The 26,789-nt window shown below is 39.9% G+C and overlaps 1 protein-coding gene across 3 annotated transcripts in view; it reads left to right on the forward strand.

Annotated features, from left to right (window-relative positions):
* LOC115089241 (pleckstrin homology domain-containing family A member 5-like) overlaps nt 1–26,789 on the forward strand; it is a 293,269-nt gene that overhangs the window by 124,213 nt on the left and 142,267 nt on the right. The window contains exon 4 of one of the 3 annotated variants that reach the window (XM_029597350.1): nt 1,167–1,505. The exons of the other annotated variants lie outside the window; for them this stretch is intronic. Coding sequence (XP_029453210.1) covers nt 1,167–1,191 — 25 coding nt within the window. The 3' untranslated portion in view covers nt 1,192–1,505. Of the gene's footprint in view, nt 1–1,166; nt 1,506–26,789 lie in introns of those variants that run through there. 3 annotated transcript variants of the gene reach the window in all.

Raw genomic sequence — 26,789 nt, forward strand, 5'->3', positions numbered from 1 at the left:
CAGGCTTTTTTTGTGAGAGCGCACAAAGGCCTAGCAGTGTGTACGCTCTGTATAAAAGCAGGAGATATTGAAGACTATGAGCATTTATTAAATAAGTATTCTAGCACAGTAAACATAGTGCCATCTACTCAAAGACTTGGAGTATGAAACAAGCTTTCTGTGATGTACGAGGTGCGTGGGAGGCTTACAAATCCTGCATTAGAGCAGGAGTAAGGGAAGGTCTTGTAAAAGATGTGGGGTTTGAGATGGTGCTGGAAGGTGGTCAGTGAAGTTATTTCATGAAAACGTATCTTCTCTCTCTTATTTGTATTTTTGTAAATTCTGTCCAGTACGGAGAATCTGACAGCTCTGGAACATTCAAAGTTGCAGATTCCTCCTCCTGTTCTTTTATCCTTTTCAAGAGACAATGGGACCATTTTTTCTAGACGTTTCCTCTTGCCAGTCTGCCTGCAGCAGCAAAGGTTACTGCAGCTGGAATTAGCCCTTCCTCCGACGTGACGCCTTGAGCTCAGGGGCTCCTGGCTGAGTCTCTGCTGGCTCAGAGTTCAGGGGCGTCCGAGAGGTGCCAGTTTATTCAGAAAAGTACCTTAGGCAGAAGCAAAGTCGAGCTCAGACTGCGGTCAGGAACTAGAGAATCGAAGCTAACGTGACAGAGGCAGGAGTACAGGAATAGCTCGGGCTGCCTCCTGCCGGACCGGTTAAGGAATGACAACCCGAGTAGAGCGCAAACATTCATTTATTCATATTTAATTTCTCACCCATCTAAAAGCTCTGAGCAATGTACAGAATATACACTTGGCACAAAATCATCTAAACTATCTAGTGTAGGTCAGTCAAAAAGCAAAGTGCAAGATAGCCTGCCCAAAAACAGTTTTTCATTTTATTGATTTAAAATTCTTAGAGCCCACATATAACAATATAATTGTGCTAAGCATGTAACAAGGCAGCATGAAGACAAATTAAGAAAATCAAAGCTTTTTTTGAGCAGGTGCCTAAAGCAATATAATCGGTTTCCATCCTCAGACATTTTTCGAGAGAGTTCGAAAAGTTAGGAGCAAATCAACTAAAACAACTTCTTTTGCTTTTCTAATATAAAGCTCCAAAAAGCAGGAATAATAATAAAACCTGTCTTCTCTCTCTCTCCAACGTTGCTGGCAAATACCCAGGACCTTGATTATGGACAGCTCTTAAACTGGTATCTACACAACACTGGTGACCAGTGAAGACCATGGAGAATTAACCTGCGTTCTGGACCACGTCAAGGCTCTGCGTGCATCTCTCAGAGCCCAGTATAGACAAGACAAGCACATGCATCACCATTTTTGGTTGAATCTCAGGAAAGGCTTTATTGAGCGGATTGGTTTCAGCTTACTCCAGGCCCTTGAAGAGACTGAAGAAATCTAAGACTGGTGAGCCTGACTTCAGTGCTGGGAAAAATCATGGAAACTGTTATAAAGAAGAAAATCACAGAACATATAGAAAGACATGATTTAATGGAACACAGCCAACATGGATTTACCCAAGGCAAGTCTTGCCTCACAAATCTGCTTCATTTTTTTGAAGGGGTTAATAAACATGTGGATAAAGATGAACTGGTAGATGTAGTGTATTTGGATTTTCAGAATCATTCGGCAACGTCCCTCATGAGAGGCTTCTAAGAAAACTAAAAATTCATGGGATAGGAGACGATGTCCTTTCGTGGATTACAAACTGGTTAAAAGACAGGAAACAGAGAATAGGATTAAATGGTCAATTTTCTCAGTGGAAAAGGGTAAACAGTGGAGTGCCTCAGGGATCTGTACTTGGACCGGTGCTTTTCAATATATATATAAATGATCTGGAAAGGAATATGACGAGTGAGGTTATCAAATTTGTGGATGATACAAAATTATTCAGAATAGTTAAATCACAGGCAGATAGTGATAAATTACAGGAAGACCTTACAAGACTGGAAGATTTGGTGTCCAAATGGCAGATGAAATTTATTTAATAACTTTATATACCGGCATTAGATAGGCACATCATGCCGGTTTACATATTAACAAAAGCGAGGAAACTACATTATAACAGGGAGTGGGAGGGGATATAACAAACTGAGAAAGGCAAGAAATACAGAGTTGTGAACTAGTTAAATAAGTCAAAAATCAACAACAAGTGCAATAAATGCAACAACGGCAACTGGTAAAAACTTAACTCTTTAATTTAATGTGGATAAGTGCAAGGTGATGCACATAGGGAAAAATAAACCTTGCTGTAGTTACACAATGTTAGGTTCCATATTAGGAGTTACCACCCAAGAGATCTAGGCATCATAGTGGATAATACTTTAAAATTGTCGGCTCAGTGTGCTGCAACAGTCAAAAAAGCAAACACAATGTTAGGAATTATTAGGAAGGCAATGGTTAATAAAACGGAAAATGTCATAATGCCTCTGTATCGCTCCATGGTGAGACCACACCTTGAATACTGTGTACAATTCTGGTCGCCGCATCTCAAAAAAGTTATAGTTGTACTAAAAGCATTTCTATTTCAGCAAGCATTTGACATTTAAATCTAATAAGTTATGCCTACATTTAAGAAGTAATATCTCAAAGAGATAGTAACTCAATAATATACCTGGACTTGACCAACATTACTCAAATAATGATTTTATTTATTAAATTGTAACCGAACTTTATTGGCACCTGTTAGAATGTACGATATCCTACATTTACTTACCTTAGTCTATGTGCCTATTTGTAAAACCGTTGCGATGGTATATAACTTAGCGACGGTATAGAAAAGTTTTTAAATAAATAAAATGCCTACAGTTGCCTTATATAATTAGACTGGTTTCTTAATTGTGCAACATTTTAGGTGTGCGTGTGGGTGGTTTTTATTTTATTTTAATGGGGTTTGCTGTTTATTATTAACTTATATATTTATGGTTTTATTATTTAAATAAGATCTTAAGGTGATGTGTTGAAATGTTTGCTATTTATTTGGGGTTTCTGTATTGTTTCTTAACCTTTATGTACATTTACTTATTGTTACATGTTATTTATGGGTGTTAAATCTGTGACCTGGTTAGAAATTTTTGATGTGTGGTATAGAAAACCCAAATATAAATACATAAAAAGGTACAGAGAAGGGTGACCCAAATGATAAAAGGAATGAAATGATTCCCCTGTAAGGAAAGGCTAAAGAGGTTAGGGCTGTTCAACTTGGAAAAGAGGTGGCTGAGGGGGAATATGATAGGTCTATAAAATCATAGAACGGGTAAATGTGAATCGGTTATTTACTGTCCCAGGTAATTGTTGTAGTAGGTGGCACTTCATGAAGCTAGCAAGTAGCACATTTAAACAAATCTGAGAATTCTTTTTCACTTATCGCACAATTAAGCTCCAGAATTCAATGCCAGAGGATGTGGTCTATTGCACTGAGGATGTGTCTCCAGGGGCACGTGCCCAGAAGGGACGACTTAGCATGGCCGCTGTAGTTGGTGATTCAGTTATTAAGAAGATAGATAGTTGGGTGGCTGAGGATCACTTGGTAACTTGCATTCCTGATTTGAATGTGGCGGATGTTACATATTACATAAATAAGATTTTAGCTAGTGCAGGAGAGGGGGAGGTTTTGTAAGCCAAATTTAGGATATTAGGTAGAAAGTTGAAATCCAGAGCCTCCAGGGTAGCATTCAACGTTCAGGACCCCAGAGGAAGACAGAGCTCCAGTGTCTTAATGCGTGGATGAGATGATGCTTCAGGCAAAAGGGTTTTAGGTTTGTTAGGAACTGGGCATCATTTTGCTGAAGAGATGGGCTTCACTTTAACCAGCGTGGAACCAGACTGCTGGCACTAACCTTTAAAAAGGGAGATGGAGCAGCTTTTAAACTAGATGATGGGGGAAAGCTGATAGTTGGTCAGATGTGCCTGGTTTGGCATGATGTATCTGTGAAGGATACTAAGAGAACAGGGAAACTAGGGCATCCCACTAGAGAGGTTGCAATAAATGCTAAAGTAGCCCAGGTGCCTTTTAAATAAAGAGCAGATAGAGCAGAAAGATTCCAAGCTACCTGTGTCAATTGATGAGCAGGATGTCAATACAAACAAAAAACAAAGTCTGAAATGTCTGTATACAAATGTTAGAAGTCTTAAAAATTAAGATGGGAGAGGTTAGAGTATATTGCACTGGATGAAGAGGTAGATATAACTGGCATCTTAGACCTGGTGGAAGGAAAATAATCAGTGGGATACCATGATACCCAGGTACAAATTACATTGAAATGATAGAATGGATCAAACTGGTGGAGGGGTGGCGCTATATATCAAAGCAGGCATTAAGTCAAACAGGATAAAGGTTCTGTAGGAAACAGAATGCAATGTCGAATCTTTATGGATAAACTCAGTACAAAGGGTCAATCAATGTATCTAGCAAAATGTCAATGGCGAACATTGAGATAAATAATTAAATATTAATATAATCATATAAACCAAAAAAATCCCAAAATATAAAAACTTTTAATAAACTTTAAACAGTATTCTAAAACATCATATCATATAATCCTAAAAATGTATTCAAAAATTAAAACAAGGGCCAATGCATACTCATATCACAACCACCACATCTAAAGTACATCCATACTCAAACACTCCTCTAAAAAAAAAAAAAAAATTCATAAAAAATACATAAATGCAATGTTGATTCAACACTTTGTTCTTCCAAGATAATCTACAAGTTGACAAGGAACCATGAATCTTGGATCAAATACATTAATACTCAAACCACACATTGTGTGTTAGTTCAAATTGAAAAAATCTGTGGGATGAGAAAATGAATCATGTCACTTTTTAAAGCGGACATCTTATGAAGAATCCAGATGGTGACAAACCCCCAACATGTTTTGCCGATAGCTTCTTCAGGGGTATAATCGCTGTGTCATAAGTACTGTATCTCCATATAATGTCTTAATCCAAACCTCCACCATCTTCCTTGATCACCTCTAGTGTTTTTTCACTATGTATATATAAAAACATTAAATACAACTCTAATACCAAAGATATACATCATAAAATACAAAACCAAGACTTACCAAACGCACATATCCTATCTTGGAAGACAAATGTAATGAAATGCATCAGACACACATTTGAAACATGTCTTCAGTCAATCAGTCTGTCTCCCATGCATAACATCACTCACAAATAACTTTATTCACAAAAGAAATAATTCAAAGAGAGGCCATTTGATTCTGTTATTTAAACCATGTGGGTGTAAAGGACCCAAATTATATATCCAGCATTGTTCTAACTGTAAACGTAAACTATCCATACCCCCACCCCCTTGAGTCCTGTTGATCTGTTTTATAGCAAAAAGCCATAAAGAATCTGCTCCACCCAGCGTTGAGTTAAAGGTGCCTCCATTCTTTTGTTTCTTATAGTGCTCCTATGTTCTGTAATGTGCATTTTTACTTTGCATACAGTCTTTCCAACATGAATCACATATCCTACATATTCATAATCATAAGTAGTAACTGATTTAAACCAAAAGATGTTTCCCAAAGATGGATGTCTAAAGTGCTGAACAGTGAGAGATAAAGGACAAAACCTACAATGTCCAGACATTGAGGTACCTTTCCTGCAAGTGGAAAATCGAGATGAAATTAACCAATCCTTTAGATTAGATGTCCGTTGAAAGCAATTAGCAGGAGTTCAAAATGGTAGCGTTCCTGCAAAAAAGGCCAGAATTTCTTAATGTCCACCACTTTAGGAGTAAGTACATTCATTATAAGGCAAGACACTATCTGATCTTGATTTGCAGAATGAGGAGGATTAAACAAATCCAATTCACATACTGGGCACGTTTCTAAGCTCATTGCACCACAGTTGCTGGATACCCACGATTCAGAAATCACCTATGTGTGTCAACTGCTTTCAATTTATAATCCCCCACTGATGAACAAATTCTTCACAATCTGAGAAACTGTCTTATTGGTATATTTTCCCACAGATGACAAGGATGAAAACTCAGAAAATGCAAGATATTGTTCTGATCCATTGGCTTCCTAAATATATTTTACCAAACAGTGGTGTAAATATATTTTGGATTGGGATCACAAACATTTTATTTGTGATGTTTAATTTTATGCCTGCTATATTAGCCTTTTTTTATGTAATTTAGTACTTTTTATTATGGATAGCTTGCTTAGAAGTAGCAAAATATAAGCCGTTTTAAATCAGATATGAAAAAAACTGAAGAATGTCTTCTCAACCCACTTCAGTCTAAAAGCACATCTTTATAACGTAGCCATGTATAAACATGACAAATGCAGAGGAATATACATACTGCGTGTCAAAAAAATGAAACATTTAAGCAAGCAGTATCAGGGGCCATAGTGGCCCCATTGCAGTGCCTCTGATTATCTTGTAATAGACACCATTAAATTCAAAATAGTATTTAGTGGCGTCGAACGTGCAAGTTGAAGAAGAAATGCAGTTGGAGTCTTTATCGGTGCAATCAGATGTGCCAAACAATGTTTAATAATAGCCTCTCTGTGAGGAATATTCAAATATAAAGATTCTATATCCAAAGTAATTATTTATTTTATTTATTTATTTAAGTTTTTTATATACCAACATTCAAGACGGTAGTCCCATCATGCTGGTTCACAAGAAACAGGGGTGCAATAAACTTTACAATTTGAACAATGGTGCAGAAAAGCAGTTACATGTAACAGGGAATCAATAACTTGGAGTAGGAAGGAAAATGAAGATCAGATAATTATATATATATATATATATATATATATATATAATAACATTATAAGAGGTGGCTATTAATGCTATTACTAGCGAAGTATGTTGATTGAAGGGAGTTAAGTAATGTTGGAGTTAGGAAAGGAAAGGAAACACACTACATATAGTAATATTCTGTAAAACTGAATAAAGTGATAAGAATACCGAAGGAACATGTTTTTAAAAATACATCAATAAATTTAGAAAGGGGCTCCAATATCAAACTCAAATCTAAAACCATTGGTCATCCAGGGGAGGAAATCACTTGTGTGTTTTGGGTAGTACATAAAACAAGGAACATGAGGCTGAATCTTCCGTAAGAAATCCAGCTTCTTTATGAATAGAAATTCTAGATGAAAAGGGGATTAAAATAGCAGTGTGTGTATGTAGGGGGGGGGGGGGGGAGGTGTATTACCATCCACCTGGCCAGAATGACAGACAATGAAATGCTTAAACGAATTAAGGAAGCTAACAAAATCAGCAGCACAGTAATAGGTGATTTCAATTACCCCAGTATTGACTGGATAAATGTCACATCAGGACATGCTAGAGAAGTAAAGCTCCTAGATGAAATAAATGACTACTTCATGGAGCAGCTGGTACAAGAACCAACAAGAGGGAAACTATTTTAGACCTAATTCTTAATGGAACACAGGATTTGGTGTGAGAAGTAATAGTATTAGAGCCACTTGGCAATAGAGATCACAACTTTATCAAATTTGACTTAACTGGAGGGAGAACACTAAAGAAATCTTCTGTAATAGCGTTTAACTTTTGGCAGGGTGACTGATAAAATGAGGAAATTGGTTAGGAAAAAACTGAAAGGATCAGCTGCAAAGGTTAATTTACATCCGGGATGGACATTGTTTAAAAATGCCATCTTGGAAGCCCAGATCAGATGTATTCCATGCATTAGAAAAGGTGGAAGGGTTGCACTGGGGGCAAGATGGCGGCGTAGCCAGACACGTAAGCATTGAGCTCAGTTTTCTGCTAAGATTTCCTCAACTATGCCTGCAAAAAGAAAAGGCAAACTCCGAATTTTTCCTTCTGATTCGGAAGTTATGGCCACTCAACGTTTAATAACATCTTACGTACCTGGAAGGTCCATCGAAACGGGAGGAGAAAGCTCCGTTGTGGAGTTCACTGAGGAAGCATTGACTCTACCTGGAGAAGTTACTCTTACTCCCCCGGATCCACGCAAACCCGAAATTCTCTGCTTCCCGAGAGCCCTCTGACACCCGAGTCGCAAGACCGTGACGCGGTGAATGCAACCCAGGCAGGAGGAGGTCAGAGGGCGGAAGGTGTCAGCATTCCGGAGCAGTCCTCAGCGGGCCCTGAGACAACGTGAGCCGATGGTCTGACCTTGGTGTTCCCAGCGTCTACTCCGACTTCGGAGAGGGAGGCTGAGGGGTTCGGAGAGTGCTGATTGACCCTGGAAGGGAAGCTCTGCTGGTGGGACTATCTCCAGTGTAGAGAACGGGCGAGTCAGTTCTTAGGCCCCGTTTTCAAATGCCTGGTAAGCCGGACATAATAATTTTGGAGGCAATTTGGGATATAATGGCCGCTTTGGTTAAATCAATCGGGGACTTTCAAGATAATTTAGATGGCGTTGAACAAAAACTGGTTTTCGACACGCAGATAAGAGATGAAACAGAGACTGGAATCATTAGAAGTAGAGGTAGAGACGGGAAAAATTCAAGACTGCAATGTGAAAATTATAAAGGATTTAAATGTAGTATTTAAAAGATTGGAATTTTTAGAGAACTATTCGAGACATTTGAATCTAAGACTTTTGAATTTTCTGAAAATTGTTGGAGAATTACCTTATATCACTCTTATGAAGTATTTCAAAGAGGTGTTAAAATTTAAGGAAGGTGAAATACATCAGTGAATAAATTATGCTATTTACCTATATCTACTAGAAACAGAAAAAAAACAGCAAATTGATATGGATAAAGGTAATCTGACTAGGTTTCTAGAGGATTCAGCTTCTGAATATTATGAATGTGCTACACTTTTAGAATCATTTATAATAGAGAAAGATATTTCGGAAATAATGAAAAGATACTTTAAAAATGTTGATCTCCAATTTAGGGGATCTAAGATTCGTGCATTTCCAGACTTCGCTCCCGTCACTCAAGATAGGAGATGGGCATTTCTTGCCATGAGATCCCAAGTTATTGCTCTTGGTTTCACATATGTTCTTCAGTATCCATGTAAGTGTGTGGTAAAATCACCAAAAGAATGTTATATATTTTTTTACCCCCAGCAATTAAAATCGTTTTTGAATGCAAGGAGGGTAATCGTTACCCCCGGATTAAGGCCTTAAGCAGGGATCAAAACTTGAATGATGGTCATTATTCTATGTAAAGCCATTTTCAGCATTTTGTTAGTTTATTATCTTCCTATATTCTGCCCCTAACTGAATTGCTTAAAAGGGGAATGCTTTATACTACATATGCACTTAGAGAAGATAAGGCCATCGCGGAAAGATTAAATGATTTCTTTGCTTCGGTGTTTACTGAAGAGGATGTTGGGGAGGTACCTGTAATGGAGAAGGTTTTCATGGGTAATGATTCAGATGGACTGAATCAAATCACGGTGAACCTAGAAGATGTGGTAGGCCTGATTGACAAACTGAAGAGTAGTAAATCACCTGGACCGGATGGTATACACCCCAGAGTTCTGAAGGAACTAAAAAATGAAATTTCAGACCTATTAGTAAAAATTTGTAACTTATCATTAAAATCATCCATTGTACCTGAAGACTGGAGGATAGCAAATGTAACCCCAATATTTAAAAAGGGCTCCAGGGGCGATCCGGGAAACTACAGACCGGTTAGCCTGACTTCAGTGCCAGGAAAAATAGTGGAAAGTGTTCTAAACATCAAAATCACAGAACATATAGAAAGACATGGTTTAATGGAACAAAGTCAGCATGGCTTTACCCAGGGCAAGTCTTGCCTCACAAATCTGCTTCACTTTTTTGAAGGAGTTAATAAACATGTGGATAAAGGTGAACCGGTAGATATAGTATACTTGGATTTTCAGAAGGCGTTTGACAAAGTTCCTCATGAGAGGCTTCTAGGAAAAGTAAAAAGTCATGGGATAGGTGGCGATGTCCTTTCGTGGATTGCAAACTGGCTAAAAGACAGGAAACAGAGAGTAGGATTAAATGGGCAATTTTCTCAGTGGAAGGGAGTGGACAGTGGAGTGCCTCAGGGATCTGTATTGGGACCCTTACTGTTCAATATATTTATAAATGATCTGGAAAGAAATACGACGAGTGAGATAATCAAATTTGTAGATGACACAAAATTGTTCAGAGTAGTTAAATCACAAGCAGATTGTGATAAATTGCAGGAAGACCTTGTGAGACTGGAAAATTGGGCATCCAAATGGCAGATGAAATTTAATGTGGATAAGTGCAAGGTGATGCATATAGGGAAAAATAACCCATGCTATAATTACACGATGTTGGGTTCCATATTAGGTGCTACAACCCAAGAAAGAGATCTAGGTGTCATAGTGGATAACACATTGAAATCGTCGGTTCAGTGTGCTGCGGCAGTCAAAAAAGCAAACAGAATGTTGGGAATTATTAGAAAAGGAATGATGAATAAAACGGAAAATGTCATAATGCCTCTGTATCGCTCCATGGTGAGACCGCACCTTGAATACTGTGTACAATTCTGGTCGCCGCATCTCAAAAAAGATATAATTGCGATGGAGAAGGTACAGAGAAGGGCTACCAAAATGATAAGGGGAATGGAACAACTCCCCTATGAGGAAAGACTAAAGAGGTTAGGACTTTTCAGCTTGGAGAAGAGACGACTGAGGGGGGATATGATAGAGGTGTTTAAAATCATGAGAGGTCTAGAACGGGTAGATGTGAATCGGTTATTTACTCTTTCGGATAGTAGAAAGACTAGGGGACACTCCATGAAGTTAGCATGGGGCACATTTAAAACTAATCGGAGAAAGTTCTTTTTTACTCAACGCACAATTAAACTCTGGAATTTGTTGCCAGAGAATGTGGTTCGTGCAGTTAGTATAGCTGTGTTTAAAAAAGGATTGGATAAGTTCTTGGAGGAGAAGTCCATTACCTGCTATTAAGTTCACTTAGAGAATAGCCACTGCCATTAGCAATGGTTACATGGAATAGACTTCGTTTTTGGGTACTTGCCAGGTTCTTATGGCCTGGATTGGCCACTGTTGGAAACAGGATGCTGGGCTTGATGGACCCTTGGTCTGACCCAGTATGGCATTTTCTTATGTTCTTATGATAGGATATAATATGTGGCTATTTATTTTTCTTTTTGTATTGGATGTATAAATGCATTTCTTTTTTCTTTGTAAGTGAGTTTTGGTTGACTTGCTGTGTAATTATAAATGATTAAAAATAAAATTAAAAAAAAAAAGGTGGAAGGAAGGCTAAACGAGTACTGGCATGGTTAAAAGGTGAGGTGAGAGATGCTAAAATAGCTAAAAACATCTTTCAAGAAATGGAAAAAGCAGCACAGTACTGGCAAGTTACATGCAAAGCATTAATAAGGAAGTCAAAGGGAGAATTTGAAAAGAAGCTTGCCATGGAAGCAAACACTCATAAGCAAAAATCTTTTTAAGAACATGCCATACTGGGTCAGACCAAGGGTCCATCAAGCCCAGCATCCTGTTTCCAACAGTGGCCAATCCAGGCCATAAGAACCTGGCAAGTACCCAAAAACTAAGTCTATTCCATGTTACCGTTGCTAGTAATATTGGTGGTTATTATCTAAGTCAACTTAATAACAGGTAATGGACTTCTTTTCCAAGAACTTATCCAATCCTTTTTTAAACACAGCTATACTAACTGCACTAACCACATCCTCTGGCAACAAATTCCAGAGTTTAATTGTGCGTTGAGAGAAAAAGAACTTTCTCCGATTAGTTTTAAATGTGCCCCATGCTAACTTCATGGAGTGCCCCCTAGTCTTTCTATTATCCGAAAGAGTAAAACAACGATTCACATCTACCCATTCTAGACCTCTCATGATTTTAAACACCTCTATCATATCGCCCCTCAGCCGACTCTTCTCCAAGCTGAAAAGTCCTAACCTCTTTAGTCTTTTCTCATAGGGGAGCTGTTCCATTCTCTTTATCATTTTGGTTGCCCTTCTCTGTACCTTCTCCATCGCAATTACCGTATTTTTCGCTTCATAAGACGCACTTTTTTTCCCCCAAAGGTGGGGGGAAAATGTATGTGCGTCTTACGGAGCGAATATAAAAAAAAAACCAAACAAAAATCTAACAAACACCCCCCCCCCCCGACTCCCCCAAGACCTGCCGACTTAATTTCCTACAACCCCCCCCCACAAGACCTGACAAATTAATTTCCTGCAACCCCCCACCCTCCTGACCCCCCCAAGACCTGCCAAACGTCCCTGGTGGTCCAGCGGGGGTCCGGGAATGATCTCCTGGGCGTGGGCCGTCGGCTGCCAGTAAACAAAATGGCGCCGACGGCCCTATGCCCTCACTATGTCACTGAGACCGACCGCTGCTATTGGTCGGTCTCAGTGACATAGTGAGGGCATAGGGCCGTCGGCGCCATTTTGTTTACTGGCAGCCGACGGCCCTATGCCCTCACTATGTCACTGAGACCGATCGCTGCTATTGGTCGGTCTCAGTGACATAGTGAGGGCATAGGGCCGTCGGCTGCCAGTAAACAAAATGGCGCCGACGGCCCTATGCCCTCACTATGTCACTGAGACCGACCAATAGCAGCGGTCGGTCTCAGTGACATAGTGAGGGCATAGGGCCGTCGGCGCCATTTTGTTTACTGGCAGCCGACGGCTCACGCCCAGGAGATCGTTCCCGGACCGCTCCTGGACCCCCGCTGGACCACCAGGGACGTTTGGCAGGTCTTGGGGGGGTCAGGAGGGTGGGGGGTTGCAGGAAATTAATTCGGCAGGTCTTGGGGGGGGTCAGGGGGGTGGAGGTTGTTAATTTAAAGGGTTGGGAGGGGGGGGGGGGTTTTGGGGGTTCCCACAGAAAGAAAAATTTTCTGATCTGGGGAGTGGACCGAAATGGCCCTCCCCAGACCCGAAAACAAAATGGGGAGAAAAAAAAAAAACTATGCACTCCCCTAATTTGCTCCATAAGACGCCCAGACGCAGAGCCGGTTTAGCACAATTTTTTTTTTTTTAAATTTTCCCCCTCTGAATCCTAGGTGCGTCTTATGGTCAGGTGCGTCTTATGGAGCGAAAAATACGGTATATCTTTTTTGAGATGCGGCGACCAGAATTGTACATAATATTCAAGGTGCGGTCTCACCATGGAGCAATACAGAGGCATTATGATATTTTCCGTTCTATTAACCATTCTCTTCCTAATAATTCCCAACATTTTGTTTGCTTTTTTGACTGCCGCAGCACACTGAACCGATGATTTCAATGTGTTATCCACTATGACGCTTAGATCTTTCTTTTCAGGTACATTCGGAGTAAAAGTTCTGCAGGGGAGTCAGTTGAACCATTAGTTGATCATGGAGTAAAAGGGGTGATTAGTGATGACAAAGCCATAGCAGAGAAACTGAATGGATTCTTTGCTTCAGTCTTCACTGAGGAAGATGTAAAAGAGAGGGAGACCCATGCTAGAAATGATATTCAAAGGAGATGAGAAACATAGAAACATAGAAATGACAGCAGAAGGCGACCAAATGGCTCATCCAGTCTGCCCAGCAAGTTTTCATACATTTTTTTTCTCATACCTATCTGTTACTCTTGGCCCTTATTAGTAACTTTTGGTTCTGGTTACCTTCCACCCCTGCCATTGATGTAGAGAGCAGTGCTGGAGCTGCATCTAAGTGAAGTATCTAGCTTAATTGGTTAGGGGTAGTAACTGCCACAATAAGCAAGCTACTCCCATGTTTATTTGTTTACCCAGCCTGTGCAATTCAGTCCTGGTTGGTGGTTGTCTGAATATAAATCCTCTTTTCATTATTCCCACCTGCCGTTGAAGGCAGTGAGCTGCGCTGGATATGTATTCCAAGTGAAGTATCAGGCTTAATTGATTTGGGGTAGTAACCGCCGCAGCAAGCAAGCTACTCCCCCGCTTTTTTGTGAATGCAAATCCTTTTTCCCACATTTCCTCTTGCCGTTGAAGCATAGAGCAATGTTTGAGTCGCATTAACAGAGTATGTTTATTGAATAAGGGTATTAATCTCCAGGTAGTAGCTGTCATTCCTGCAAGCCACACCCATGCCTCTTCTCTTCATTCACATCCTCTAGACTTTATGGATCCACAATATTTATCCCATGCCCCTTTGAAATCCTTCACAGCTTTGGTCTTTACCACTTCCTCCGGAAGGGCATTCCAGGTATCCACCACCCTCTCCGTGAAGAAATACTTCCTGACATTGGTTCTGAGTCTTCCTCCTTGGAGCTTCAAATTGTGACCCCTGGTTCTGCTGATTCTTTTTTTCCAACGGAAAAGGTTTGTCGTTGTCTTTGGATCATTAAAACTTTTCAAATATCTGAAAGTCTGTATCATATCACCTCTGCTCCTCCTTTCCTCCAGGGTGTACATCCGGCAGATTAAAGTCTCCAACGATCACCACTTCTCCCTTCTTTCCCATCTTTTGGATGTCTTCAGCCAGATCTCTGTCAAGCTCTTCCTTTTGATTTGGAGCCCTATAAACCACTCCAATAAAAATGGATGCCCCATCTTTTTTTTTTAAGTCGGTCAATAGTGGTGCTGCTTTGCCCCATCTTCCTTGCAGCTCAGATGCTTGGATATTGTTTCTTTTTGTTCACCATATCACAAAAATATTTAAAGTAAGGAGAGGAATTTATTACCAAGCAGGAACAATATGAGTGATGCACTTTTAAAGTTAGATACACCTACAACAAGTAGTGAGATATGAACTTTATTGAAATATAAGCAGCGTTATCGACGAATCACTGATGGAGACTAATTACTTAAGTTAGATTAGAAGGGTTAAGATACACATTATTCACGAAAAAATACTTTTGAAAAAACTTTTGAAAAATGTTTTTTCACAAAATAATTATCAAAAAAATTAATAAAAAATTACAGGTAGGAGGGAGGTTGGTTCATGATTACTACCAATAATTATACTGCATACAAGGCTATGGTGGCATGTTGCAGTTAATGTATGAAACCTTCCTCTCCCTACTTTAAATATTTTTGTGATACGGTGAAAAAAAAGAAAAAAACATTTGTTGAAGGGGTGGGGAATATATTTATTTATTTAAAATCTTTTCTATACAGTCGTTAAGCTAGTTGCCGTCACAACGGTTCACAATAAGGCACATAATTTAAAACTTAAATGAGTTGAGTTATATTAAACAGGTGCCATCAAATACTGTAACATGGTTTCATATTAAATAGTATTCAGTGGTTGTAATAGTATTCAGTGGTTGTAATATATAGTATATGTAGTATATATTTGTTGTAATTCTTACAGTTTAAAAACACATTTATTTCAAATTGCATTTCATATACCACCCACCAAATAATGCATCATATTCCCAGTTTTGGCACCTGATCCCGATTCTTTCCACTTGTTTTCTGATTTGTTTAAATTACCTATTTTATTTTAATTTTATTTTATGTTAATGAATAATTTTTGTAATTTTTATATCTTCTATAACTAAGTTATCTTTAAGTAACCTTTACTTTTAGTTTTTATTAGTTTTTATCTTTATTTTATTTGATATTTGTAAACTGTTTTGATTAAACACTGTTTGTAAAGACGGTATAGAAATATTTTTAAATAAATAAATATTGTTGGATATTGTTTCTACTGGAGCACCACTTGCACTCAAAATATATCCAACATCCACGACAAGTGCAAGAATAAATTCGATTCCTGGTCAGGATTTCAACTGCGGCAATTATATTTTTATTCAGGCAACTCCTCAATTTAAACACAGTATCTTGCAAGAAGTCCCCCAACACGGACCCGTGTTTTGCCAGTCCGGCTGCTTCGGGGGGGGGGGGGGATTAATTTTAACAACGGCAATCTGTAATGCACAAAATCGCGCCAAAACACAGCGTTTAAAGTCCCTAGGATTAGACAGCTCGGGTGCCCTCCTTCGCAAAATTCTGCTGTTTTTGACACAGGTATGTTGATAATATATATCCACACTAGTATAGCATGTGCACAACCAGCTGCAGTTTGTCTGTCGTCATTTCCCATGGTTCCTGGTGGTTGTTTGTTTTTGTGCATTACAGATTGCCGTTGTTAAAATTAATCCCCTGCGAAGCAGCCGGACTGGCGAAACACGGGTCCGTGTTGGGGGACTTCTTGCAAGATTCTGTGTTTAAATTGAGGAGTTGCCTGAATAAAAATATAATTGCCGCAGTTGAAATCCTGACCAGGAATTGAATTTATTCTTGCACTAGTCGTGGATGTTGGATATTGTTTCTGACATAAAGAGCCACTCCTCCCCCTTTCCTATCCTCTCTGTCCTTCCTTAACAAGTTATAGCCCGGTATTGCCGTATCCCAATCATGAGATTCTGTGAACCATGTCTCCGTGATGGCAAATTGTGTGTCCAAGTCTGCCTCCACCATTTGGGCTTGCAGATCTGGGATTTTATTGCCCAAACTACGAGCATTTGTGCTCAAAGCTTTCCAGCTTTTCTCGTTCAGGTTACTGCTTTTCCTGGACTCCTTTTGTGACTTATTTAGTTGAGTTTTGTTATCCACTTCACCCTTTCCCCTTGCATTTGTGCAAAGGAAAAGATTAGTGCCTCTGACAGTCACCCAGCACAATGAGCTTTTTCCTTTGGTTACTGATCGTTTTATGGAATTTCTATATGCATTGGGTTTCTTCTTTCTTTTCAGATAACACTTCAATCTCTTTCTCAAGAACTTCTTCAGTCGTTAATACAGAGAAGGCTTTTTGTACTTGTTCTTGTTGCACTTGATACCGTGTGTCTCCGCATCACAGGTCTAATTCTACCAGCGCCCTCTGTAATCCTGTTGTTTTTTTGAGTTCCTTAATGCCCTGTGTGAGTTGGGGGGGGGGGGGGGGTAGACATGTGGGCTGCCCAGCTGTCAAGAACGGGTGTCTGTGGGTCACAGGTCTTTTCCTACCTGAGCCCACTGTAAATCTCTTTCCTTGACTTTTGGTTTTTCTGTGTCAGCAGAACAGAAACAATTTTCAGTGTTCTTGGAAGATGTAATAGGGCAAATTACAAACCAAAAGTAGCAAATAACTTATACCAGATGGTATACTTTCCAGAGTACTGAATGAACTGAAAAATGAAATTGCGGATCTGCTATCAGTAATTTGTAAACTATCATTAAATCACGTATGGTACAAAGATTAGGTGATACACAATGAAGCTACTAGTGATACATTTTAAAACTAATAAGAGTATTTTTTTACTCAACACACAATCAAGCTCTGGAATTTGTTGCTAGAGGATGTGGTGAAAGCTGTTAGTGTAGCTGTGTTTAAAAAAGGTTTGGACAAGTTACTGGAGGAAAAGTCCATAAACCACTATTAAAGTGGTTGCAGAAATACACTTCTTATCCCTGGGGTAAGCAACATGGAATCTCTCTACCCCTTGGGATCCTGCCAGGTACTTATGACCTGGATTGGCCACTGTTGGAAATAGGATACTGGGTTTGAACCCTCAGTCTGACCCTTATGGCAACATCTTATGTCCTTATGTTACCATCCCTGTAGGAGACAGTATGTGTCCCAGAATCTATAGGCCAAAACTTTCAGAGACAACGTCCTATGTATAGAAGCTCTGCAGTTCTGAGAGGATGGAGAATGCCCTCTGTAGCCAGACCAGTCCCAAACTGACACACAATTTGATCTCCTTGTAATGCTATGATAGAACTAGAGAACTGGTCCCAAATGATCTATCTGTGCTTTTGCAACAAGGAAGCCATTTCATTGTGGGCCTCATAATACTCCAGGTGAACTTGTCCACTGGAGAGTACTTCATCCAAATACAAATAAGCCCTTTCCTATTAGCTTTGAAATAGGTGCAAATACCATGCCTTAATGGGGTTCAAAAGAGGTTTAGATAAGTTCCTAGAGGAAAAGTCCACAACACATTAACTAGGTAGACTAAAGAATGCTATTGCTAACTCTGGGAATGACAGGAATTTGATCTGCTGGATACTCGCAACCTGGATTGGGTACTGTCTAAGACAGGATATTGGGCTTGATGGACCTTGGTCTGCTCCAACATGGCAATTCTTATGTTCTTATGTAAGCAGAATCTGTTATGAAGGAGAATTCCCAAATGTCTTATTTGATGACATTACCAGACAGGAGTCTGCTAGCTTCAAAGCAATTCTCCTGAAGGTCTCATAGATAATCCAAGAAGGAAGGAGGTCTAAAGACCACAGGGCATAGGTTAAAGATCAGCTGGGATCTGACAAATATGTCAATAAGACAGTATAACATGGAGTTTAGGGATCCCGACTTGGAGGCAGCTGTCACAACAGTAATTAGTTGCTGTATTCTGAGTAGTGTCCAGGTTCATCCTTCCTGCCCTGGCACATTTACCTGTCCAGATCTTGCTTGAAGAGAAATTCTGTGTTCATCTTGGTTCAGTAGGCACCAGTTATAATCATGAGAAAGGAAAACCATTCTTTTCATGAACTTTAGTCACCTTTTCATGAAGGATTCATTCCACCTCAGGCCTTCTAAAAACCTTTCCTGGGATCTGTGTCATTTTTGCTCATTAGATGAGAACATCTTTTGAGCCCATGGATATTTGTCACCTTAAATATTTAACTTAAGAAGTGGAATTTTTTTGCCATCATCTCCCCTTCAATAGTCAGCAGCTTCAAGCATGACTAACCTTACACAAACCTTTAGCATAACAGTAATTTTGCAAACAACCTAAGTTTCTTCCAAAAGCAGTCTCTAATTTCCACATTAGCAATCCATTGTATTACCTACCTTCTTTCTTTCACTCCTAGAGCTGAATTGGCCCTATATACCAACGATTATAAAAGAGGATTGTGTTTGTAGATTGACAGAGCTAGAGAGGTCACAAAGTCCACTTGGGTGTTTCTTTTTTGACCCTTACAGACCTGAACTAGCAGAAGCAAAACCTACAGTTGCCAACTTAGATTTTTAGAAGGCCATGTAAAAACGCACGGTGTAAGAGCAGTGGTAGCATCTCTAACTCACATTGACTCCACCTCTATCTCAATTGAAGACATAAGATGATGAGATGGATTTGGGGTAAAAATGTGATTGGAAGTAGGAAGAATTTAAAGGGTTGGGTTTGGGTTGAGTGGAAGGTTTATTTTATGTTTAGTATTGTAAAGGTTGTATTATGGTGTATTTTTATTACTGTTAACTGCTTGGAGGTTTATATCGGGCAGTATATCAAGTTGAATAAATATATGTAAAGTGTTTTTTATATGCAGTTCATTTCTTATGTTTACCTGTTACTACTGCTTAGATGCTGACTCTTGACATGATACTAAATTTAGGCAGTCAGTATGAAGAAATCTTGGAGGGAAACCCCCCCCCCCCCCAAAAACAAAAACCTAGCCCAAAAGTTTAATCTCTCCTGCCTTAACTCTGTTAGGGTAAGTCTTAAGGAGAACGTGGACGAAGGAATCGGCACCTCTGGGACGGCGTCATCCTGCTTGTTCATGGAGAAAGCAAGGTTGCTTACTGGTAACGGGTAGGATAAATCAGCCACACATGCCTTTCCACCTCCCCCTGTTTCCCCATGTGTGACTGATTTATCGTGTGTGCTGTACATGGAGAACATCAGTTACAGTAAAACAGCTTTACTGTAACTGATGTAATTAGCTATCGAAAACTGCCCCCTCTACATTTCCACCTCCCAGTTGCATTCCCTTGTTTTATTGTAACTTTTTACCTCTTCTAGTTATGGGTTAATGTTTATTGTTATTGTTAAGGTCTTTGTTCCCTGTAAACCGATTTGATTTGTATCAAGAAAGTCGGTATAAAAAAAGCTTTAAATAAATAATAATAAATAAATGTTACAACCAAGTTAGCCAGAGTAGCAGCTGATGAGGCTCAGAGCAGAGGTTCTAGGAAGCTTATCACAGAGCAGGCGTTCAGAGTTATAACGAGGAGAATGATTAAAAAAAAAATCAGTTTCCACCACCCTCCATTCTCAATGGTTTATGCTGCAAAGACACAGCACTTTCCACCAGTAAAGGGGAGTAGTTCTTCCTCCATTCCCTCCCCTTCTAAAAAGGATGTAGCACAGCCTGGGATGAACCGCATGAGAGATTGGAGCCATAATGTGAGAAGTCAAATGATACAGATTTGGAAAAGGAACAGGAAAAGTGTGTGAAGCAGAGATCTCTGACTGCAGGCAGTAACATGTTTAAATTGATAATTTCTGCTTGGATTGTTCCCCTGTCTCTGCGTTTCTAATATAATTTTATCAATAAACAGCAAACGGCTGGTGTGAAGCTTTGCTCCATGAAATCAGCCATCCTGAGCAGTTTGGTGATTTGCATTGCAGATGGAGGAGGCCTCTTTGAGAAACCCTTGTGAATGAACGGTTTCTTCTGTCAGAATTAAAAAGCAAGATGTTTAATGCAGTGCAAACACCTTCATGAATATTTATTCCTGTGTTGCTATCTTTGCTAGTCCTCGGGCTCACCAAATTATATTCAGTAGCACTTCTTCTGAAGGAATTTATGAAAATAATTACTAAGTTTGCCAAACTAATTTTGTTTGTGTGGCAGGATCCATTGCAGATATTTTGTTAGAATAAATTGTGCGTGTTTGGCTACTGGAAAGAGAAACTGTTTAAAAAAAAAAAAAAAAAAGGAACAGAGGCTGGATTTATTGGTAGCTGACTTGTGCTCACATCCTCTCTATTTTTTATTTTTGTTTGTCTTTAAGAAAGTGAATTGCAAAGAGAAGCAAAAAAAAGGCAGAAAGTGTCGGAGGGGAGATGGTAATATTTTGGTATACTGATTTTCAAATAGATATTTCAAAAATGTTTAACAAATCAAATTCAAAAATATACACATCAAACAAATACACAAGTCTAAAATGAATAAACGAAACAATATAATGCATTATTGGGGGGGGGGGGGGGATGCTGATGAACGCTTCATGTCTCCTGTTCCTGCCTAGCTAAATCCACCGCATAACTTTGCCATCCTTGCTCATCAGTGTTGTGTTCTTCCTCTATACTGTTTATTATACCCCCCTGATGGCTGCAAAACACACAACAGCAGACTGGAAGCAGTTTTCCTTCCGCAAACATGCTGCAGAACCTCTGGAAGACGATGGTGGTCAGGCCGAGGCTGATGCGGGAGGCGGAGATCCCGAGGGGGCTCAGTTTTTTCGGCTTTCTCTATCCCAGGTTTTTCTGATATACCCTCTCGGGATGAGATGAGGAATTGGTTTATGGAACTGCGAGCAGATATGAAACAAACAAGAATTGCTTGCATCGATTGCAGAAGTACGAGATGATATGGTGGCTCTGGGCGTTTGAGTCAACAAATTGGATATGTGCATGGAAAGACAGGAAGATTCTCTTAAAAGAAAAAAGTGACAGATCACCAGAAATCTTTACAAAATGAATGTGTTACTTGCCGAATAGTTAGATAACATGGAAAACCGCTCTCGGCAGTGTAATCTACAGATCTGTGGCATCCCTGAACTCCCTGAATATGCAAACTGTCAGACTCTGGCATCTGTTTGTGAACTCTTAAGGCTTTTGATAGTGGCTCTATCCCAGAATTGTCATCTCAGTCGATGATAAAAATTGAAAAACTTACAGAGCTGCGGGCTCTAGATCTGATTAAAAAAAAACAAACAAAAAAAACCTGGGACATTATTTTTTGTTTGCACAGTTCTGCTTTCAAGGCGCAAATATATGCTGCGGCCCGAAAGGAAAACGAATGGCTTTGGAAGGGTCACAAGATCTTTATCATCATTGATTTAGTGCTTATGACTTTATGCAAGCAATTTGAATTGAAAGAAGTTACAAATGTTCTTCGGGCAGAGAACATGAGGTTTAGATGGACTTTTCCTTTCGGCCTTTATTTTACACTGAAGGGAATCTCCTATAGAATCCAATAGTCAGTGGAAGCTGTGGAGATATTCAAACGTGTGAACCTTCCCGTTACTTTTACTGGAGCAAAGATGACAGACAGCTCTACCAAGTCTGATGCATTTCTGCACTGGCATCGGAGTCGGAAAAGGAGGTCGAAGATTAAGACACCAGTAGGGGGATGATTGCCTTCCCATTTCTGATCAGGGCTGAAAATCTCAACCGCTTTCTTAGCGACTCAGGACTGTATTGTTGCAATTGTCCTATTATGTTAAGCTATTACAGTTCTCATACCTTGATAATTTCTGGTGAGCTTATTGATGCTTCCAATAGGGGAAAGTTGTTACTTAGCAAAGTTATTGCAAGAGTTTATTTTGCTGTTATCTTATTTAGGAGGAGGGAGCTCAAATGGGGTTCATTTCTATACATATGACCGGACCCCCAGAGGAAGAGGAAGTCTACCGGGAGGGTGTGGTGGACTGTGCAACAGTTTGGGGATTAAATAGGTGGGAAATTCCTGCATTACTATTATTTATGGGACTAGTGGGGGTAGAGTCTCAATTTAAGATTTTATGGTGTGAGCTTTTGGGTGTCTTCCAAATTTTCCCAGCTTATATTTCACTATGACTCTGAGTTCTTTGCCTTAATGTTACGGGACAAAATTGTTCAGAGTAGTTAAATCACAAGCAGATTGTGATAAATTGCAGGAAGACCTTGTGAGGCTGGAAGATTGGGCATCCAAATGGAGATGAAATTTAATGTGGACAAGTGCAAGGTAATGCATACAGGGAAAAATAACCCATGCTATAGTTACACAATGTTAGGTTCCTTATTAGGTGCTACTACCCAAGAAAGAGATCTAGGCGTCATAGTGGATAACACATTGAAATTGTCGGTTCAGTATGCTGCGGCAGTCAAAAAAGCAAACAGAATGTTGGGCATTATTAGAAAGGGAATGGTGAATAAAACGGAAAATGTCATAATGCCTCTGTATCGCTCCATGGTGAAGACCGTACCTTGAATACTGTGTACAATTCTGGTCGCTGCATCTCAAAAAAGATATAATTGCGATGGAGAAGGTACAGAGAAGGGCTACCAAAATAAGGGGAATGGAACAGCTTCCCTATGAGGAAAGACTAAAGAGGTTAGGACTTTTCAGCTTGGAGAAGAGACGGCTGAGGGGGGGATATGATAGAGGTGTTTAAAATCATAAGAGGTCTAGAACGGGTAGATGTGAATCGGTTTTTTACTCTTTCGGATAGTAGAAAGACTAGGGGGCACTCCATGAAGTTAGCATGTAGCACGTTTAAAACTAATCAGAGAAAGTTCTTTTTCACTCAACGTACAATTAAACTCTGGAATTTGTTGCCAGAAGATGTGGTCAGTGCAGTTAGTATAGCTGTGTTTAAAAAAATGATTGGATAAGTTCTTGGAGGAGAAGCCCATTACCTGCTATTAATTAAGTTGACTTAGTTTTTGGGTACTTGCCAGGTTCTTATGGCCTGGATTGGCCACTGTTAGAAACAGGATGCGCTGTGCTTGATGGACCCTTGGTCTGACCCAGTATGGCATGTTCTTATGTTCTTAACACATATAGGAAGTGTAGTCTCCTCTCGCAGAAATTATCTCACTATAGAGTCACTATAGCCCTATTGCAAGAGACTCATTTAAGGAAACGGCATGAGTATGTGTTGTCTTTAAAGGATTATCCTGATAAATTTTTAGCGGCTAGCACTAAGGGAGGAAAATATGCAGGTGTTGGCATTCTGGTGTCTAGACAGCTTACATTTGAGCTTCTCTCTCAGGTATCAGACCCTCAAGGAAGATTCATACTGGTGAAAATACGGGTGGGCCAGGAGATAGAAACATAGAAACATAGAAACGACGGCAGAAGAAGACCAAACGGCCCATCCAGTCTGCCCAGCAAGCTTCACACATTTTTTCTCTCATACTTATCTATTTCTCTTAGCTCTTGGTTCTATTTCCCTTCCTCCCCCACCATTAATGTAGAGAGCAGTGATGGAGCTGCATCCAAGTGAAATATCTAGCTTGATTAGTTAGGGGTAGTAGGGGTAGTAACCGCCGCAATAAGCAAGCTACACCCATGCTCATTTGTTTTTTCCCAGACTATATTATACAGCCCTTATTGGTTGTTTTTCTTCTCCCCTGCCGTTGAAGCAGAGAGCTATGCTGGATATGCATCGAAAGTGAAGTATAGATTGTTACCATCATAAATATTTATGCTTTCAGTTCTGACCAGTCTTTATTTTTGACTACCCTTGATAGAACGCTGTTGTCCTAGATGGAGGGATTGTTAATTCTTGGGGGAGACTTTAATTTCTTTCATGATTTCAAATTAGATAACTCCTCGAGTGCTATTAGATATATTCTTGGGGTAAGGCGGGTGCTTAGCTCCCTGATGCCAAAATGGAGTATAGTGGACATATGGAGGCAACATTTCCCTACATCTCGGGTGTACACCTTTCACTCCTACCCGCATGGGACATACTCTTGAATAGATTACTTTCTTGTAAATAAAATGTTGCAAAATCGGATACAAGAGGCTGGGATAGCTAATATCACTTGGTCCGACCATGTGCCCATTTGGTTTGCTTGCCATCATGAACCTGAAACGGGCGAAAGATTTTGGTGGTTAAATGATAGCTTATTAAAAGATGAGAAATTTGTAAGACCCTGGGTGCCCAACTTCAGGAATACTTTTGTCTGAATACCTCAACTTCGGTGTCCCTTGGAGTGGTTTGGGAGTGCTGTAAAGCAGTCTCAAGAGGCATTTTGATTTCTCAGGCCTCCTTCTGTAAGGAGAAGGAGCAAATGTCTGATTTATTGGGGAAAATTACCAAATTGACACATCAATGTTGACTCAGTCCCAAAAGGTATAACAGCAATTGTCTGCTGCTTGTGTTGAGCTGAATGCATTAGAAGCTGATTGTCTGGCTTACACCCTTGAGTTGGGTCATCAGAAAATGTTTAAAGGGGGCAAAAAAGCTGGGAGCTATTTAGCTAGGAAATTAAAGGTAGTATTAACTCAGAATTCCATAGCTAAAATTAAGAATGAAAATGGGGAGATGGTTACCTCCTTTGCTGATATCAGGCAGAGCTTTTCCGTTTTTATGCCTCTCTCTATGGTACTGATATCTCCATTAATGAAGATGCTATCACTGACTTTGTCTAATACATTGCTCCCACATCTCACTACTGAGCAACTGCAGTTTTTAGATCAACCCAGAAGCACCTTCGAAGTAACACAAGTTATTAAAATTCTCATGTCCAGAAAATCTCCAGGCCTTGATGGGTTTACTAGCAGCTATTATAAACATTTTGCCTCCTTCTTGGTTGCTCCCCTGACAGCATTGTTTAACCATATTCGTGATGGTGCATCCCCTCCCCTGTGATTCCAACGTAGCTGGCATTTGTTATTGCCAAGCTGAGGCGTGATCCTTCTCTTTGCGTAATTTCCCTTATTAATCTAGACTTAAAAACTTTGGCCAGGATATTAGAACGTTTGAATATGATTATATATGACCTGGTACATATTGACCAGGTAGGTTTTATACCCCAATGCATGGCGGCAGACAACATCTGCAAAATTATTGATCTCATCAGGTGGGTAAAGAGAGAAAATGTTTCCTCCATAATGCTTTGACAATGCAGAAAAAGTGTTTGACATGGTGCACTGGTCCTTTCTTTTTAAGACCCTAGAAAAAATGCAGTTTGGGCCTTATTTTCTGCAATGGGTCTGGAAACTATACCAAGCTCCTATGGTTTGCCTTAAAGTTAATGGGGGATATGGTCAACATTTTACTGTAGGGAGAGGTACGAGGCAAGGACGACCACTTTCCCCACTATATTTTGCTTTATTTCTGGACCCTTTTGCATCCAGGGTTCGAGTGTCCCCTCAGGTTGCAGGTGTACAGATTGGAGATTTAAATCCCAAGCTGTCTCTTTGCTGACGATATATTGTTTACTCTTATGGATCCTTCTACTTCTCTAGAGGGGGTTGTTACTGAAATGGACCAGTTCAGAGCTGTTTCTTATTTTATTTATTTATTTAAAAACTTTTATATACCGGTATTAGTATGCATACATCATACCGGTTTACAATGTAACTTTAAAGGTAGAAATTACAATGAACAGGGAGGGCGAACAAGGAGGAGTATACAAAGAGCAGGAGGTGGAGGAATTAAAGCATTAAATAAAAACTGCAACGGACTATTTACAGGAATATACAAGGCGTAGGCAAGATACTTGCAGAAGTCGGTGTACTTAATCAGGGTAGGCTTGTCGGAAGAGCCATGTTTTAAGTTTTTTTCTGAACTTGGCGTAACATGGCTCTAGCCTGAGAGTGGTAGGGAGGGTGTTCCATTGTTTAGGGCCTGCAATGGATAGTGCACGGTCCCTAGTAGAGGAGAGGTGGGCTTTTTTCAAAGGGGGAATGGAGAGGGTGCCTTTGTTGACAGTGCGAGTGGGTCGTTCAGTGCGTATAGGACGAAAGGGTTCATCCAACCAATTGGAATTGTGCGAGTGGATGGACTTGTGCACTATGGTTAGAATTTTGAAGAGAATTCGGGATGCGATGGGGAGCCAGTGGAGTTCTTTGAGTATTGGGGTAATGTGATCAGCTTTCCTTGAGTTGGTGATGACCCTGGCGATGGCATTCTGGAGCATTTGTAAGGGCTTGGTGGTGGAGGAGGGTAGGCCAAGGAAGAGGGCATTACAGTAGTCCAGCTTTGAGGAAAGGGTGGCTTGGACGACAGTGCGGAAGTCATGATAGTGGAGGAGGGGTCTGAGTTTCTTCAGGATGTGAAGCTTGAAGAAACCTTCTTTGAGGATGGAGTTGATCTGTTTTTTGAGATTGAGTTGTTGATCTATGATAACCCCAAGGTCTCTTACTGTGGGTTGGGGTGTTATGACGTTGAAAGCTGGATCGTTGGAGATCGGTGGTTTGGGAGGG

Source organism: Rhinatrema bivittatum, chromosome 4 (assembly GCF_901001135.1).
Source record: "Rhinatrema bivittatum chromosome 4, aRhiBiv1.1, whole genome shotgun sequence".
NCBI classification, from domain to species: domain Eukaryota; kingdom Metazoa; phylum Chordata; class Amphibia; order Gymnophiona; family Rhinatrematidae; genus Rhinatrema; species Rhinatrema bivittatum.